Source organism: Electrona antarctica (assembly GCF_951216825.1).
Source record: "Electrona antarctica genome assembly, chromosome: 6".
NCBI lineage: Eukaryota > Metazoa > Chordata > Actinopteri > Myctophiformes > Myctophidae > Electrona > Electrona antarctica.
The window spans coordinates 43937628-43957183 of NC_136811.1; the positions used below are offsets into that span (position 1 = coordinate 43937628).

General features: G+C 43.5%; 1 protein-coding gene across 2 annotated transcripts in view; it reads right to left on the bottom strand.

Annotated features, from left to right (window-relative positions):
* The window catches only part of LOC306925634 (plectin-like), a 158096-nt gene extending 140947 nt beyond the window's left edge, over positions 1–17149 (bottom strand). For both annotated transcript variants that reach the window (XM_079504585.1, XM_079504584.1), the window contains exon 1: positions 16922–17149. In XM_079504585.1, the coding sequence (XP_079360711.1) occupies positions 16922–17012 (91 nt within the window). In that variant the 5' untranslated portion in view covers positions 17013–17149. The remainder of the gene's footprint in view (positions 1–16921) is intronic.
* Positions 17150–19556: the final 2407 nt, after the last annotated feature.

Here is a 19556-nt window from a genome sequence, read left to right on the forward strand (position 1 = left end):
GTGTGTGTGTGATGCACATGGAGCTTTCAAGGTGAAATGAAATGCATGTAATCTGGTACTACTACTTTATTATCACCTGCGATCCTTTACCATTGTGAGAGTTGTGTAAATTAGTTTAAGTACTCGTCCTTGTATTCTGTTCTAACCCGTCTGTTCAGAATTTGATTTCAATATTATGTATTTTCACTACTTTCTATCTTCTGGATTTTCTTTTTTTTTTTCAATTTACGTTTTATTGAATTTTAATCGAACATACATGTAAACAAAACGACTGACAATTGACAATACATACAACCGAAAACAAAACAAAACAAGACAATATACGTACAATACACACAAGGGGAGATATCTGCCTCTCTTCTCTATTGATGATCATAATACATACCTCAAACAGGTGCATATACAGGTTAAACAGGTTTAACTGAATTTATACAAAATCAGGTTTTATGGTAGAAACATGAGTAATCCATCTAAACCAGTTATCTGTGAAGACTTCAACTTGACCTCTAAAGCTGAATGTAATTCTCTCCATAATAAATATACTATAGATTAAATCAATCCATTCATGGTGATGCCTGCTGTTATGAGGGTAATTATCCACTAGAGGCTGTGCTTACACTGTAAAACCTAAATCAGAGCATTTAAGACCAAGCAAACAAAATAATGTTATTTACTTATTTCAGGAATCTAAATGTACAAACACAACAACAGTAGTATAAGGCAATCATCCCCCTTGGTTGGCATCAATGCACTAAGCACTAATTAAGCACACGCCTTTTCAGCTAGCTTGGGCCGCATGAACACTCAACAATTTTACAGTAGTTCAATCACAGGACAAGGAATAAATTATGGATGCTAGCTAAGTAGTATGCAAATTCAATACATTTCCCCTCGGTCCCTGGTTATTACTGCCTAAGCCCCCGTTCTTTCAGAGGGAGAATCAGAGCCCTCCTGGGACAGATGGACTGCTGTCCAGACTGTATGCTTGCATACCACTGCAAATATTCCCCTCACCAAGGGATGTCTCCAAGTAGTAGGGGCAAGTAAAGTATATAGTCCATGGTAGTAGTGTTTGCGTGTGTGTGTGTGTGTAATGTGTGTGTGTGTGTGTGTGTGTGTGTGTGTGTGTGTGTGTGTGTGTGTGTGTGTGTGTGCGCGCGCACACGTTGAGTGCGTACTGTATGTGCGCTTGTTTCAGTATAAAGTGTTGTCCGACACAGTATCATGTCCTTGAATCAGCAGTTTTGTGGCCAAACATGAAAAACCTCTCAGACAAAGTAGCAGGCAGGTCCACCATGAACACGAGACTTGTCCTCTCACCTTACAACATGCCCCTCCATCTAAACACAACATGTCAACCCTGTAAGAGACGATCAATGCTAAGTGAGAATATACCCCCACCCGCCCCCAGGCCATGTCCACCTTCTTTATCTCCCCCTTTTCCTTCCCTATCATTTTTCCCTCCTCTGCTTAAAGCATCAGTCCACCTCTCTCTCCTTCTCTCTCCTTCTCTCTCTCTCTCTGAACATCTTTTTCTGGCCCTGGTATGTGACGGGGAGTCCCGCTGGAGGCGCCAGCCTGGCTACGGTGCTACTGTGTTCTGTTAGGGCTGATGGGCTCCATCCCAGATGTCTGCCCGAGTTGTATTGATTCTTCCGCAGACATCTCAGCGTGGCCAGAATTAACACGTGTCTTCCTGCCTCACATGGTCTTCTACACTCTACTGGGTCCTCTGGGAAATCTAATCCAAGATCAGGCTCCATTGACCCCATTCTAAACTCTTGGAGAGAGAATATCCTATGTTTGGCTTATTAGAAACTCCCATCACATTGACGTTCTATTGTTTTGTTTCCAAGTACAGCACTCATGTAAACTGACAAACTACCACACATATCCTATTGATGCACTACTCTATGCATTAATGAGACAATAGAGGAAAAACATAGTCCAACTTGCTTTCTGCATGTGACCTTTCTGAGATATATACGGTATATATATATATATTTTTTACAGAGATTGGAAACAAGAAAAAATATGACCTAATGCATCGTTTCATAGTGTAAACACAGGAGTACCTTTAAACATTACGAGGAAAACCTTGGCCGGATTTTCTGCAAAATAATTAAGGTCACTGGCGGCTTGAGAGCCACTTCCTATACTGTCACAACCCTTTGTTTCTCTGACACAACACGCTTCAACCATGCCAAAGTGCTGCCGCTACTACAGGAAGGCCTGAATTAGCTAGCTGTGATTTGAACGGCGATAACAAAACAAACAGGAGCAAGCTTTTTTTTCCCCCAGCGTGACCAAACGAAAGGGCACACCCAGCATGAGCCCAAGAGGCCATAGGGAACGCAAGAAGAACCAGGGGCGTGGGTTCATATACACTAGTATCTGATCGTCATGGGATGAGTTTTGTTCTTATCAGAGGAACTAGAGGAATTTGTGCAGCAGTAGCACTTTGTGTAACTCAATTTGGTACTTTTCACAGTGTATTAGACTGATGAATAACTTAAAAAAATTCAAATTGTTTAAAGAAATAGCTGATCTACATGCTCACAGCACACCGCGACAGGTTTGAGCTTGTAGATCGGCTATTTTTGCTCCTTTTTATTAGAGTCACGTTTATTATTTGTGCTACTTTTGTGTGCGAGTAGGGCATTCATCTATGAATAAACATTAAATGTTTACATTAAATGTGTATTCATAGATGAAAATAATAAATAATACAAGTATATTCAAATTTTGAATATACTAATTTGTAATATGGAGAATATTCCACCACATTATGGATGTTGAGAGGCATCAGAGGTTGTGGAAGTTCTATCAAAGCAAAGGGGAAATCTAGATGATAATCACTCTGCTGCCATCTATCACTTCTCTAAGCTCTGTCGTGTCAGAGTAGAACATACCCAGTACCTGCTAACAGAGTAGAATGTAACAAGTGATGCCTCGTGGCAACTTCATAGCATCCAAGGACCAAGGGTATGTAGCGTGTGTATATGTTCCCATGTGTTATTAACAGAGAGAGAGAGAGAGAGAGGTGCCAGTGTGCATGTGGCTTCATGTGTGTGTACAGTATGTTAATGCATGGCGTGTGGGGAACATTCTCCCCATTGTCAGCTGTGACGGGTGACCTGTCGTGACATTCCGCTCCCCTGTGGTGACTCTGTCACACCGGCTCGAGTTGCTCTGCGTGCCGCGGGCCAACAGTATTACTGTAAGCCAGGGGTGGGCAACTTTGACGATGGAGAGGGCCACTATATTTCCACACTCACTCCAGAGGGCCACATTGCTGTCGTAGCAAAAATAGCAGATCTACAAGCTCAAAACGCGGCGCGGCGCGTTTTGAGCTTGTAGATCTGCTATTCTTTTCTATATTCGAATTTAAATCTTGAATTTTTTTTTGCTATTTTTGAATTGGAATCCTGAAAATTAACATTTTTATGTAATTTCAAATGCCTTTCATTATACTTGTGTTGAGCATTGAGCTACTAATTTACACTGGAGTAATTAAAGCGGGTCATGTTTGCATGTGGAATTGTAACAGCTGAAAGTTTGAAACCAATATTATATCAGTATTCTGATATGAACCTGAGGGCCACATTAAGTGAAGGTGGGGGGCGCATGTGGCGCCTGGGCCGCCAGTTGCCCATGTATGCTGTAAGCTCTCAATGTTGGCCAATGACACAGACGCCGCCTATACCAACAGACGAACAGGCACACATCATTATTACCTGATGAGTCACAGTCTCAGAAGCATGATCTCCTATCAAAGATTATTCACCAGGGTTACTCACTCAATCCAATGGTCTATATTTAAAAAAGGATAATTAATGCCAGCGTTTTTTTGACATGTGGTTCATCTTGTGTCACTGTATGGTAGGCTATGTTAATACAATATAACTTATACAAGTGGGGTGGTTGTATTTTGTCTTCTATTGAGATATGTAGATCGTGTCAGCGGCCATATCTCACCTAGACACAGGATCTGACACAAGTTTTGCCCTAATGGTCAAGATTCAATTTATCCCCTGGGCAAGCAGGCAGGCTCTAGAGCACCGAAGTCTGACGTCAATATCGGTAGAGGGCGCAAATCCACAGGTTCATGTACTTTTTATTTGCATTGTAATCCCCATAGGGGGATTTTAGATCTCCTCAAATAAGAACTGTATTTGAAAAATAAACATGTCATCCCGGCCGTTTCACTCATATGGATATGAAGAATCAACTGACTGAGAGAAAACGCTATTGTTACTGCTGCAGAATTAGAACATTTCCGCTAGAAACAGACTGAGTGACTGACTGTCGCAAACGATACAGAGACACCTCCCTGACCTCCCTTGGACCACAATGCTTACATGAAACGACTTTAAGATGACCCCATTACTTCCGTGAACCAGGCAGAACCAGGGGATGAGCGAGTATTTAAAGTTTTATAAGGCATCAGACTTCATCAATAACAATCATGAATAGGCAATTATCTGAATAACTAAGAAGGAAATTAAAACAACAGAGTGAGAAAGTCTGGTATGGTCAGAGATTAAAACAGGGTGCATTTTGCATCCCAAAATGCAGTTTATAATTAAGGGACGCAATAAAACAACGACCTCTGCATCCACGGGATGCACTACTGTACTGTTTTTTATTCTAGTTTATTTTGCTATAGCTTTAGTTAATAATAACCGTTTCTTCTTCTGTTTTCTACATGAATATAACCACATCATAACCATATAAAATGGTTAAATGCTGCAATTTGTAAACATGACAAAATATCACTCCTAACATCGTTGAAGTGGGACTCATAAAATTTCCCTGGGACTCATCTAAAAGACCATCCCTGCATCCCGGGACTCATTACATTGAAAACCTATTTACATCACTGTATGGTCCTTTAAATCCCAGATCCAGACAGAACATAAACACTTCCAATCACTCACTTACAGTACTCTTCTCTCCAGGAGAATTTGGACAGTGCTCAACAGGAATTAAATTATACAGGCTATCAAACAAGTCCTGTCTTCCTTCAACAGAGTGCTCCTTCAGAGTGGACACAGACCATTCATTTGAACTAATTACAGCAACAGAGGCCCAGACGGCTCTTCATCACTTAACAAGTTAACAGTATGGTAAACAGCATGTTGTCACCATTCAGTTTTCTCTCTTTTTTCTGTGTGTATGGTGGTGTCACATTGCATCCAAGCTGTGTACAGTATTTCATTGCGTAATAGTGCTGCACAATTCTTGCTCAAATGTGAATCTCATTTTTCCTCCACAAGAACTGAGATCATGATTCTTATACGATTCAAATTGTTTCCATGAAATAATTTATTGTTATTAGTCTGTATTTACTGAACATTACATTCAAAATGTGCCACCTGGAGCAAACTACTGTGGTTTAAACAGACAACACCAAAGCTAGACTTAAAGTCTCTCTCTTGTAGCAAAAACATAAGGGTCTAAAATGAATTGGGCAGTCAACTAGTGCTGCACGATTCTTCACAAAATGAGATTGCATAGGTGTCTGAATCTAGATTGCGATCTTTTTTTTATTGTGCAGCACTATTGCGTAATATGAGGTATTTCTACATGAAATATCCAAAGCGCATCAAAGTTTAATATGACCCTACATTTATCAGCAGCAATACTAAACACAAAAACTACAATACTGACGGAAAACAAAACTGATGGAAAAACACGCCCACACACACCTTACTTAATATGGTTCTAATGGCCCACCAAGTGAGGAAGGACGGTTGGGAAATGAGGGGGAGGGAATGTTCTCCCTGCTTCAGAGGTGATGACTCTTAGTCTTATGGACCGCTTTAATAGACCATTCCTTCCATGAAGTAGCCCACTGTGTGTGTGCGTGTGTGTGTGTGCGTGCGTGTGTACGTGCGCTACTGTAAAGCGTGCATGTGCTACTGTATGTAAATGTGTTAAGTGTGACTGTGCACACATGCAGTATGCATAATTATGCCTATTTGACAGTACGTCATGGGTACAATCTTGTATGTCTGTGACTGAAATCCAGGGTTCAAATAATATACTGCATGTGGGAGCCAGTGGAGATGAGCTCCCATAGAGACAGGTCTGAGCTTCCATGATATCTGTGTGGGACACTAGTCTAGTACATTAACATCATGGACATTCGCCAGGCACCACCACTGGACTCTTTATAAATCCCCACTGAAGAGACACTTGTTAACATAGACTTTTGGCAGCTAGTTTGTTTATTTACTTTTACTTTTTAGCGTCCTTTTGTATCATGAAAGGCGCTATATAAGTAATTATTATTATTAATAACAATGAATTGCATTTCTCAATGTAACGTAAGGAAGTTAAAGAAATAAACAGAAACGGAAAGAATAGTACTGTTTGTTGTATAGTCCTGGCTCTGGGTTGGCATATTTCACTCAGGATATTGAAACGTCTGCAATTTCTAAGGCAGTGTCAGGTTGTTGTTGTTGTTGTTGTTGTAGCAGTCTACTTGATACGAGATGCATGTCCCGTTCCTGTTCATTCTGTTCTTATTCTTGTTTACATATCTTCTAGGCACGTCCATGTATCCACTGCTCAATACTGTATATATTTCTCTGTGTGTCTGTAATAAACTAGAATGTGTCATGCAATGCTACTTGGTGTCTCTGACACTGTGTGTGCACGTGTCTCAACTGAATCATCACTCGCCAACCCATGTTAGATGGAGACTGACCAGACTGGCCACTTGGGTGGTCGACCAAATCACAGCAATGATTTTAAATGAAACCTTGTTGAAAGTGTGAACGTGTACTGTGTACAGTACAGTACAATGTGTATACAGTATGTGTAGTATACAGTACATGTGTACATGTATGTAGTATACATACATACAGTACATGTGTGTACTCTATGTTTGCATGTAAAAGCATACGTGTGTTATGGGTCAAAGTACATGCACATGTACACTCACAGCCTATAAGGCCCATGTACAATCACATGCACGTGTGTGCTTTGTTGGGCATGGCTGTGAGGTTGTGCTTCCCTCAGTACTGTTTCATTGGTCACTGGAGCCCTGTGGTCTCAGACAAACAGCCTAGTTAATAAAGCAGAGCAGAGGACAGACAGCCATTGTGTCCAACACAACCCAGGTGCATTCATCACACTCTCTTTAAATGTGTTTTCCATACCTTGCTTTCATTCTTTTCTTCTTTTTTTTTTAAACACAAAAGCCCACGCTTCAACCCTCGTAAAAATCGGGGTGGAACTCAAACGCTAAAGTACTGCAGTGCTGCTCCTGGTTTCTGTTAAAAGGGCACCGTCTAATGTCGAAAGCATGTGTCCATCCGGACGCACGCATACAGAGGAGGCGACAGAGAGAGATCTGATGTGACGCATCCGTCATAAGCCGAGAGTCGTCAATCACTCCGTCAATAATTCTGTCAATCACTCCTGTCGGCCTCATGCCAACCTTGACGAGGCGTCACATCAGGTAAGATGGAGAGTTGGTCTATTACAGCACAGCGTCCGGAGGGGACATGAGGTCATCGTGTCCTGTGGCCCGGCCCGCTGCGAGTGGCGCTGGACTGTGACAAAGCAGAACGTGTCCGTCTGTCTGACTCAGCAACTTACAGAGACGGAGGTTTGACAGGGACAGTGGAACAATGAGTTCCACTTCACTTTTTGAGTTGGCTTTCTGTACTGCAATATAGGTATAGGCAGTAGATTTAGTACACTGCAAACTCACTGTATATGTCAATGTGTTCATGTCTAGTACGTCTTAATTCATTCATTTCGTCACCGTCAGGCAGTGGTCCAAAATCATTACTTTCAGGAAATGGGGTGGAAAAAAAACAGCATTCCAATGGTTCCACTATAGTTATTATTTAGTCATAAGCTCTTGCTAATACTTTTCATTGGTTCAATATTTATAAAACCCACAGACACACTTAACCACTTTTACTTGTACATCTGATATGTTTTGCAAGGTAGTATTGTATGACAAATTAGGGCACGATGTGATTACATTTGTAAAGCTTCCACTTTTACAGTATATATTTAGTTTTTCTATAATCCACCTTCCAAAACACTCATTGACTCTGGCCTTTGTCTTCGGAACGTCTCCACCTCTCGAACCCTCTGCTACTGTACGTGCACAGGGGTGCACCGGAGACACTCGCACACTAACACTCGTAAATCACAGGAGGTCGGACCATAAAAGAACAATGACTTCTGTTCTATGAAAGAGTCGAGCGTTCGGGCCAGAATATTGTGGGAGTTGGTGTCTCTGGAGCGCCTCTCGCTCCCTAAAAGGCCCTTCGAGGAATTTTGGCAAAGCCTGCCCTTATCAACCCCTGACACCGCGTGACCCGAGGACCCCAGCTTTGTGCGCTGTCAGTTCTGATCTCTCCCAGAAGGCCTTGTACGCCCACAGGATGCCGACACGACATAATCGCTGCCTTTAAAAAGAAATAAAGAAAATCTAGATGAAAAAAAAGGACAACATGCTGTCTTTCTGGCTGCACGGATCTGACTCAACTCACAACACAGCAGTATGTCTAAAAAGGAACAAAGCAAAGCACTTTCTGCCTCACACACCTTGCCTTGGACAGATGGGCAAACACACTAACACACACATAAAGACACAATACAGCACCCTGCAGCATTCTGGGTGTCAATTTAACCCTGGGTTTTGCAGTGTACTGTAGTGTACTATATAGACACCAGACAGCCTGAATGAAAGTGCTGCTTCATTTCCACTGCAGTATTTGACAGAAGCGTGGTAGGTTAACAGCAGTTCCATTACTCAGATATTCCCTTTTGGTTTTCACTGTGGGGGAACTACTGTACCAGCTTTAGCTGTAAAAGGGGCACCGTTTGGCTGGCAACACACACGCACACACGCACGCACGCACGCACGCACGCATGCACACACACACACACACACACACACACACACACACACACCCCCAACGGTTCTAACATGCCACAAATCCACAAATATTTCTACTAACGGTCAAAACGGTCTATTTTCCACCAAACGTTTCACCTGCTGACCTCAGCACTTTGTCCATTACTGGACTAGAGAAGCTACAGTAAATCCACGGCTTATACCACAGAGGTTATGAGAACACACACACACACTCATGTAGAACATCACGGACCAATCATGTTGTCAGCACAAAATATCACACCCTCAGACCTTTATGTCCAGCTCCAGAGTGACCTAGCATACCACAGACCTTTATGTCCAGCTCCAGAGTGACATAGCATACCACAGACCTTTATGTCCAGCTCCAGAGTGACATAGCATACCACAGACCTTTATGTCCAGCTCCAGAGTGACATAGCATACCACAGACCTTTATGTCCAGCTCCAGAGTGACATAGCATACCACAGACCTTTATGTCCAGCTACAGAGTGACATAGCATATCAGACCTTTATGTCCAGCTCCAGAGTGACATAGGATACCACAGACCTTTATGTCCAGCTCCAGAGTGACATAGCATACCACAGACCTTTATGTCCAGCTCCAGAGTGACATAGGATACAACAGACCTTTATGTCCTGTCCAGAGCCTATAGGGCAGTGAAAGGAACAGCTCCTTCCTACCTCCGGGCTATGGTCGATGCCTACACCCCTGCCCGACCACTTCGGTCTGCCACCTCGGGGCGACTGATTGCCTCGTCACTCAAGGGTCCTTCTGGCCGATCCACACGGTCACGACTCTTTTCTGTTCTGGCCCCACAGTGGTGGAATGAACTCCCCACTGATGTTAGGACAGCAGAGTCACTGCCCATATTTCGCCGCAGGTTGAAAACCCACCTCTTCAGGAAACACTACCCTTCCTCTCTGCCTGACCTACTTGTTGTTAACTAGTTGTACGAACGCTTGTTTTCTATTGTTGTATTGTTTATTGGATCTTGTTTAGTCGATACACTTAATTGTTTTAGCTCATGCTCATTTGATTTAGCTATTTTGTCTCATCTGTTTAAGGAAATAGGTAGCTGATATATTGCACTTTTACCTTAGCGCTAGGTATACTCTTGGTTGCTTGTTTTTGCAGAAAATGCACTAAAGACTTCTGGTGATTAGTAGTTTTTGTTCCCTACCTATGTTGAATACACTTATTGTAAGTCGCTTTGGATAAAAGCGTCTGCTAAATGACTGTAATGTAATAGCATACCACAGACCTTTATGTCCAGCTCCAGAGTGACATAGCATACCACAGACCTTTATGTCCAGCTCCAGAGTGACATAGCATACCACAGACCTTTATGTCCAGCTCCAGAGTGACATAGCATATCAGACCTTTATGTCCAGCTCCAGAGTGACATAGGATACCACAGACCTTTATGTCCAGCTCCAGAGTGACATAGCATACCACAGACCTTTATGTCCAGCTCCAGAGTGACATAGCATACCTCAGACCTTTATGTCCAGCTCCAGAGTGACATAGGATACCACAGACCTTTATGTCCAGCTCCAGAGTGACATAGGATACAACAGACCTTTATGTCCAGCTCCAGAGTGACATAGCATACCACAGACCTTTATGTCCAGCTCCAGAGTGACATAGCATACCACAGACCTTTATGTCCAGCTCCAGAGTGACATAGCATACCACAGACCTTTATGTCCAGCTCCAGAGTGACATAGATAGCATATCACAGACCTTTATGTCCAGCTCCAGAGTGACATAGATAGCATATCACAGACCTTTATGTCCAGCTACAGAGTGACATAGATAGCATATCACAGACCTTTATGTCCAGCTACAGAGTGACATAGGATACCACAGACCTTTATGTCCAGCTCCAGAGTGACATAGCATACCACAGACCTTTATGTCCAGCTCCAGAGTGACATAGCATACAACAGACCTTTATGTCCAGCTCCAGAGTGACATAGCATACAACAGACCTTTATGTCCAGCTCCAGAGTGACATAGCATACCACAGACCTTTATGTCCAGCTCCAGAGTGACATAGCATACAACAGACCTTTATGTCCAGCTCCAGAGTGACATAGCATACCACAGACCTATATGTCCTGTCCAGAGTGACATAGCATATCACAGACCTTTATGTCCTGTCCAGAGTGACATAGCATACAACAGACCTTTATGTCCTGTCCAGAGTGACATAGCATACCACAGACCTTTATGTCCAGCTCCAGAGTGACCTAGCATACCACAGGAGTGAAGGGTACAGGCTGACCCCAAAATAGTATTGTATGTACAGCAACGTATGCTTGGCAAGGTGCAAAGCAAAGACAAAACAAACATCTGAATATCAACTCATTTAAGGAATCCATTTTTTTAAGGAATCACTTTTTTATTACATTGTACAGTAAGTATGACCAAAACATGCTCCTTATTTCCATACAAAACAAACGATTGAAACATTTGCTACTGTGACAGCTAAATGGAGTGTGAGAAGGGGTGTGATTCAGAGATGGGAGGAGAAGGGAGGGGACGCCGGGGGAAATGACGCGATTCACAATTCTTCAAGGTCCTGACACTGATCCCGAGTCCCGACGCTATACGATCTCTATATCGTTATCGCTTCATCTCATTGGAACAGGAAACATTACAGCCATCAGCACCGCTGTGCACTCATTACTCACAAGCGTGGCCAGTGGAGAAACCTGACCTGCCAGGCAACTCATATAACTCCAATGTCAACCACACACACGCACACACACGCGCACACACACACACACACACACACACACACACACACACACACACACACACACACACACACACACACACACACACACACACACACACACACACACACACACACACACACACACACACAGTTTTAAATAAACGCTCGCTAACCTTTCTGATTTTTAAATAGTTCATTCATTCATAAAGCTGTGTGCCTGAGCATTTCACACATCCTTTACCTCACACAATGACCCATACCGCAAATAGGCTAAGAGTGTCTACGGTCATTCATAAAGATGTGCATTAACACTGTCGACCATGCAGTTACTGTACAGTACGGTACTGAGAAGAAGAATACGATGCAATTAGTCAAACTGGTGTGACCGCATCTTGGATACTTATCTCGGATGCTTTTTTAAAGTGCTTTGTTTAGCTCAATGTAGGCTTCTAAAGGAGCAGTTCACCCATTTCTCAACCTCATCTTCATGAGGTCTTACTAATGTATAAGATGGTATCATTTATGTGCTCTGTGTCTCAGAGGTGGGCTGCAGGCAGTTCAGAAACCTGCCTACCAGTGATATTATCAGTAGACAGGTTTGGTAATTAATTAAATAATAAATAATCAAGCAATATTCCAGTTATTTTCATTTTTGAGCAGTGCCTAACCTCTCCAAAGACTGGCCGTGTGTGTGTATGTCTGTATGTATGTAGGTACATGTATGTCTGTTTAGAGTATGGACAGCTGCAATACCGCAGGGTGCCATAAAGTGGCACTGTTGAGCCGCCTAAAGGGCCATTCAAACTGCAGCAGCCAGTGGTGTTGTTGAGCAACCTGCACCACTCAGTTTACACAGGTGTGATTTTATTACTGATGCAAGAGCAATGGCTTCTAATCCAGTGTTTTTCCAGTAAAGGCAGGCTTCCTCATGGTTTCCCCCAGGCTTCTGAACTTTCCATATACCACCTCTGACTCTGAGTGAGTAGACAGACTTATAGTGAGCATCAGTGAGAAACAATGAGAAAATATGAAGATAAGCTTGGAAATGGGTGAAGTGTACCTTTACATTTTTTAACACAGATATAAGATATAGTTGACAATAGTTCTGGCAATATTTCTGTGTCAGATCTTAGCATGAAGCCATGAACAACTTTTATTTATTATTAAACTGAAGGCAAGAAACAGTGTTTTATCCTCCAGTAATGATTTTGAAATTTAAATTACCACAAGCAGACAATCACGTTAGCCAACTGTTTAATTGGATGCCCGAACAAGGCTGTGGCTATATTTAGGGGTTATTTAAAGCCCTGCGGGGCATAGGACAGCCACAGGGCCTCACGGTCGAGGCTCACAGCGGGGCAGAATGTGGATGCCTGCCGTGGACACCCACATCCTGCACAAGGCAATCCCCCTCGCTGGCCGCCCAGTAAGGCCCATATCACCTGCTGCCACAAATTGTATTAGAGGACGCACGGAAGACAGCCAAGCCCATGCAGTCCAGCCAGCTAGGACATGCTGAGGGTGGGGACGGTGAGACAGCACAGAGGAACGTCAGCCTGACCGACTGGCCAATATTCTATTAATACGTCTATCATCTATTCATATTATCTAAGTCAGTGGTTCCCAAACTTTGTCATGTCAAGGACCCCCAAATTGACACTAATTAGCCCCGCGGACCCCTATTTGAAAAGATATGCCAGGGACCCACATAAGAGAATATTTTGACAGCTCTAGCAGTGATTCTCAACCCGTTTTATTTTCAAGGACCCCCAGTTTGACCTGCATTAGGCTACGGACCCCCATTTGATTGCATTTCTATCTCTGGGACCCCCAATTTATTTATATTGTAAAATCAATGTAAATGTAACTCTGAGAGTGTCCAAATGGACCTTGGTTCCATTTGTACACTCTCAGAGTTACAGACCCATAAGGGTCCATTTGGTTCCTAACTATCTTAGCTGGGGACCCCCTGGAACTCCCTCAAGGACCCCCACTTTGGGAACCACTATAGGGCATGCTGAAGGTGGAGACAGTGAGACAGCACAGAGGAACGTCAGCCTGACCGACTGGCCAATATTCTATTTACACAGAGTTACTATGTCTATCACCTATTCATGTTACCTAAGTGTCATGCTCTCTTGTTTATTTGTGTATGAATCTCCTGGCTCCTTTTTACAGAAGAGCAGAGCTATTACAATAGCAACTATAATGTATTGTATGAATAAAATGTATTCATAGCATTGTGGTTTTAATCATTAGGATGAGAATCACAATCAACTGATGTCTATTGATGGCAGTATGACTTGACTATACAGACTGAGTGACTGATGCCCGATTGGTTGCACAACACCAAGTTTAAATCGGGAATGAGTGTCTAACAGCCAAAATGCATGCAAGATTAAATAATTAAACAATACAATATTGTCTAAGGATGCCCTAGAGAGAGAGAGAGAATACAATATTGTTCTATATGCTGTTCTTGTGTGTTTCTCTCATCCAAGCAGTACCAACTCCTAAGCAACACTTCTGTATCCAGGGAACATGTAAATACGTTATTTGCATTGGCGCCGTCTGGAAGATACCACGAGACAGCTTTCAGATATACAACCTAGGTTTTGCATGACATCCCTCGTCAACTGAACGCTCCAAGTTGACAGCTGCCTCACAGTTAGCTCCCCGTTGTTTGACAGCACTGGCTGCTGGAGTGTTAGAGTGCCACGTATCCAAGGCTCAATGATAGTTCTCTCGCCAAACAGTATGCAAGAAAAACAATCTATTCAAATTGTCCATGAATGATGCTTTGACGAAGAGTATCAAAAAGACATAGCCATTGTCTATAGCTACCATGGACAAGAGCATGTTCTGTATGGCTACAGTAATTGCATAAATTCCTTTGTCAGAGGTAATGATGTGTCTGCGTGCAACACAAAGACACATGCACATTACCACCCTGAGGACAGATCACAGACCAAATACTTTCCATTACCAAGCATCAGTAGGCATGTAAACACACGCGCACGCACGCACGCACGCACGCACGCACGCACGCACGCACGCACGCACGCACGCACGCACGCACGCACGCACGCACGCACGCACGCACGCACGCACGCACGCACACACACACACACACACACACACACACACACACACACACACACACACACACACACACACACACACACACACACACACACACACACACACACACACACACACACACACACACACACACACACACACACACACACACACACACACACACACACACACACACAGCATCTATACAGAGGAACTCATGCAGAAGCAGAGCAGATGTTAAACAAGTGGATGCCACATTAAATATTTGTTGGCAGAACTTGGCACCATGCGATGCGTCTTGTGCTTGTTAGTGTTACAAACAATGCTGAACGATTGCATACAAAAAGGTCTGAATTGGGGTGGCAGAGAGAGAGAGAGAGAGAGAGAGAGAGAGAGAGAGAGAGAGAGAGAGAGAGAGAGAGAGAGAGAGAGAAAAGAAGACATCATCAGACGATGTTCTCATTGGCTCTGGGATGTGCCTTAATAAGGCCAGCAGAAACACTGTGAAACGAGGAGCAAAGAGGAACGACTGGAACATAAACACCTGCCACCAACTATGCTTCTGTTTCCCATTACCACTGGTACACCAGCATGAACACACAGAGAAACACACACACACACACACACACACACACACACACACACACACACACACACACACACACACACACACACACACACACACACACACACACACACACACACACACACACACACACACACACACACACACACACACACACACACACACACACACACACACACACACACACACACCCCCTCCTGGCGAAAACACAAGACGACATGCATACAAATAAGCAGGCAGAAAAAGGTACATGTAATAATGCTGATACACAGGAGGAGAAAAAGGGGGAGAGAAAGTGACTCAGCACCAGATCTTCCCTAACACATGAGAAAGGGAGGAAATTCTAACTGGGGCGATATTTATAGAGGAGCCCTAGCTCTGTCTTCCCTATGTGCTGTTCTGGAATGGAAAGGATGCAACAAGAAGGGTAGGGACTAGGGAGAGGACATAAGGAGGCAAGACCATAGAGGGAGGTGAGAAATCTGGACGAAGAAGATTAGAGGACACGGAGAGCTTACGAATGGATGGAGGAAATGGAACGAATTGAGCAAAGGCAAAGTGGCGGAAGAGAAGTGTGGGGATAGATAACTCCACCAGAAAACATCCTATATATGGGGCACATTAAGATGAAAGCGAAAGGGCCCTGGGGGAGCTGGAGTGGCCTGCAGATGAAGACGCACTGCAAAAACAACTATTAAAACTCTGGATTGTACAGCGTTACGAAGGGCTGTGGAGAGAGATTTCGGTAGAGATCCTGCAAACCCCAACGCCAGTTCCTCTGATTAATATCTCAGCCCAAATAAGCATTTCCTTAAAAGGAATGTAATGAAGGGAAAGCACGTCAGATAAACCGGTGTGAAGGCATGCGGACATTGTTGGGCTACAGTGCGTGCTTCAAAGAACATCCCACTCTGCTGAGCAGAAGGATGAACTAACACGAAATCCCAAACGTCCTTGCGTGTGCGTGTTAAAGAAGTTTACTGTTGGCAAACAGTGTCACCTGTTAATGTCCTCTGCTGTAGCCGTGCACATGATAACACAATTACAGCAGAGCAGAGCCCACCCCGACTAAACGTAAGCCCCCTATGCTTCTCAGTTTCATCAAGGTCGAAGGTCAGCACAGCTATTGGTCACATATCAAAGTAAAGCGCTCCAGTAAATCCACCCTGGACTTTCACAACCTCAACACTCACAGAGATAGAGAGAGAGAGAGAGAGAGAGAGAGAGAGAGACTGGCAGAATGACAGTGAACATGTGTGCCAATCAATACAGCACTGCAGCCTGTATGGCCGACAGTGTGTTGCACAGACGAAACTCAAACACACAGACAGAGACGTATGCCGCGTATGCACTATGCAGTACACAGTAACACACATGAACCACAATCACAGTCATCGTGTGCACTGTCGGGAACACGCGTGTTTGACCAGCAAATGTATGCAAACAAAGCATGCGGCCTCCACACCGCTCTATCGCACACTCCCATCACACACACCCCTCCTTCCTCCATCACACACGCTTGTGGCCGTCATCACCATCACTAACGTCAACCCCCCCTCCTACACACACCCCCTCCACCTCCACGTGAGTGAGCTCACCTTTGTATTTCTCTCTGACGTTTTCGTAGGCCTGGATGAAGTCCTGCTCCTCTGCGTTGGGGGGCAGGTAGGCGGGTTCATACATGGCCATGACAGCTCTGTCACCCTCTTCTCCCCCTCTTCTATTTCCTCTTCGTTCTTCAACTTCTCTCGTCTTCCTCACTCCTCGAGTGTGTCTGTGTCTCACAGTATTTTGTGTGTGGGTGAGACAACCTCTGCTGTCCTCCTCTTGCTTCTCTCAGCTGTGAATGAGCTATCCACAGCTCCCAACTTCTTTCCACACAGCCCTGCGCCGCACCGCACCTCCCCTCCCTAACCTCCCCTCCCCTCAGCCTGACTCAGAGATACTAATGGGAATGTCAGGGAGGCCCCTCCTCTTAAAGACATACAGTACATACTGGACTCACAGCAGCAGAGCATAGAAGAGCAGAGTACCGGTATTCTGTATAAGATGATAACACACATGTAAAAGCCTCGATGTTAACTTAACTCTGAGAGTGTACGAATGGAACCTAATGGTTTTGGTTCCATTTGTACACTCTCTAAGTTAACAAGTGGATAAATGAACACTGAGGATTTTACTTTGTAGCCTCAAATCCTACACACTCACTCACCATATGCCAGTAACTGATAAGACTCAACATCTCAAAGAGACAGAGTTTGTCATAATAACCCAAGGACATACTTTAAATTAAGTTACCAAAAAAGCAGATTTTTGCCCAGGGAATTCACCAGGCACACAGAGAGATAAAACAATTAACAAAGATGCTACAGTAGATAGTGGCGGCTTGGCGATGTATATATATATATTTTTTGTTTCTTTTTTTCGTTTCCTAATTTAATGAATCTTAAACTTAAACAGAAAGACAACGCACTGGACCGGAAAATCTAATTAGAACAACCCAACTACAACTCACGACCCAATCTCTTGGTTGGGTTGTAGGTAGTGTTGGGTTGTGCCACTGAATTGCAGTCGGTTACTGTTATGTTATTCTAGTATAAAATGAAGACAACTCTATCGGTCCATCTCAATCCTGTTTTCTCCTCAAAGGGTTGACCAATCAATCTGAAATTGCACATGGGAATTGATCGTTGGCATTTGCAGGGGCTGACATTTTCTCTTTTCACAGTTTTAAGCTACCATGTTTGCCCCCGGCAATGAGATCACGCTTCTCCGGGTACTGTAAACAGTACAGCATAGTAGTGTTTTATGATGCACATTCCTAGCTGACTATGAGGTGAAGAATATATTTAAAAGGTGACTGCAGTGCAGATATGCCCTTGACATCTAATGTTAGAGCTATACTGAATATTCAACAGACCCCCAAGACGAGGAGGAGGAAAAGATAATAAATTTGGAAGATACACTCGTGTGTCAAGACTTCCCTTTATTTAGCTGCTTCATTACTGAGCCCCTATCTGGTATGGTTTTCATGTCCTTAACCCATTTTGACCTGAGATCAGATTCTAAAAATGTCTTCTACATCCTGAAAAAGCTATGTTTCTATGTCAGTCGCTTTTCGATTTTTCAAAAATAGCCAAAGCATAACATAATGCTAACACCAGAAGGGGTTCCCGCCCAAAATGGGTTAATAATAACAGAGACGTGAACATGACGTGAGCATTACTTACTTACAGGCATCCATGAGTTCAGAGACAAAATATGTAATATGTATTAATGAGAGTAAAGTACACCTCATTAACCACATGAATCATATAGAGTCCCTTCTGGGCACATGATAAAATAGGGAAACATCCGTCAATACCAGCCGATCTACAAGCTCACAAGGCATTTCGTTGCAAAGCATTGTGTGCTTGTAGATCAGCTATTTTCAGAAAAAAAAACCATTTTGTGTAGAGGGAAGAAATGAGGGGGCCCCAGTATAGACCCCTGGGGGACCACCACAGTCAATGAAGCATAAAGGGTCTAAAAAGTGGTTAAAAATGGTAATCCAAACAATAGCTTCGAACCTCTGCTGGTTTACATAGGGGCCCGGTGGAAGTACAATGGCAGTGGATGGTAATGTAGGAAAAAGGAAAATGCTCTCTGGCTCTAGTCCGACTATCAGGGGTTTCTCATGGCCAAGGCCAATATGACATCAGCCAGGACGGGAGGCTTTCCTGAGAGGAAACATGATAAGTCCGAACGCTGCAACATGTGCTGCTGCCTGGCCGTCCGTGTTGGAGGAGCAGTCCCGCGCGTGTGTGCGTACATGTATTGTTTTACACCCACTTCTCAGGAAAATGGAAACCCATTTCACTGGAGCAAAAACAATATGTCTCTCCAATTCTAAAGTATCTATAAATTAACCAAATCTGTGAGCGAGTGGGATTTCGGTCAGAGCAGTGGATTTCCAGAATACAAAATACAAAATCTCTGTATCTGTTTGTCTGTCTGTCTGCATGTCTGTCTGTCAGACAGACAGTTAAAGTCGATACAGATAAGCATAACAGTTACACAGACAGTCTGACAATATGTAAAATAAATGTCAAAAGAGCATTGCTGTAGTATTCATAACTCAAAACTCAATTTGCAATTCATTCAGTAATATCAATTGTAAAGCTATGACCCACCATTGTCAGTTAAACTCTCGGACAAGATGGTCTGTTCTGGCAACCTGTAGGACTCTTGGTC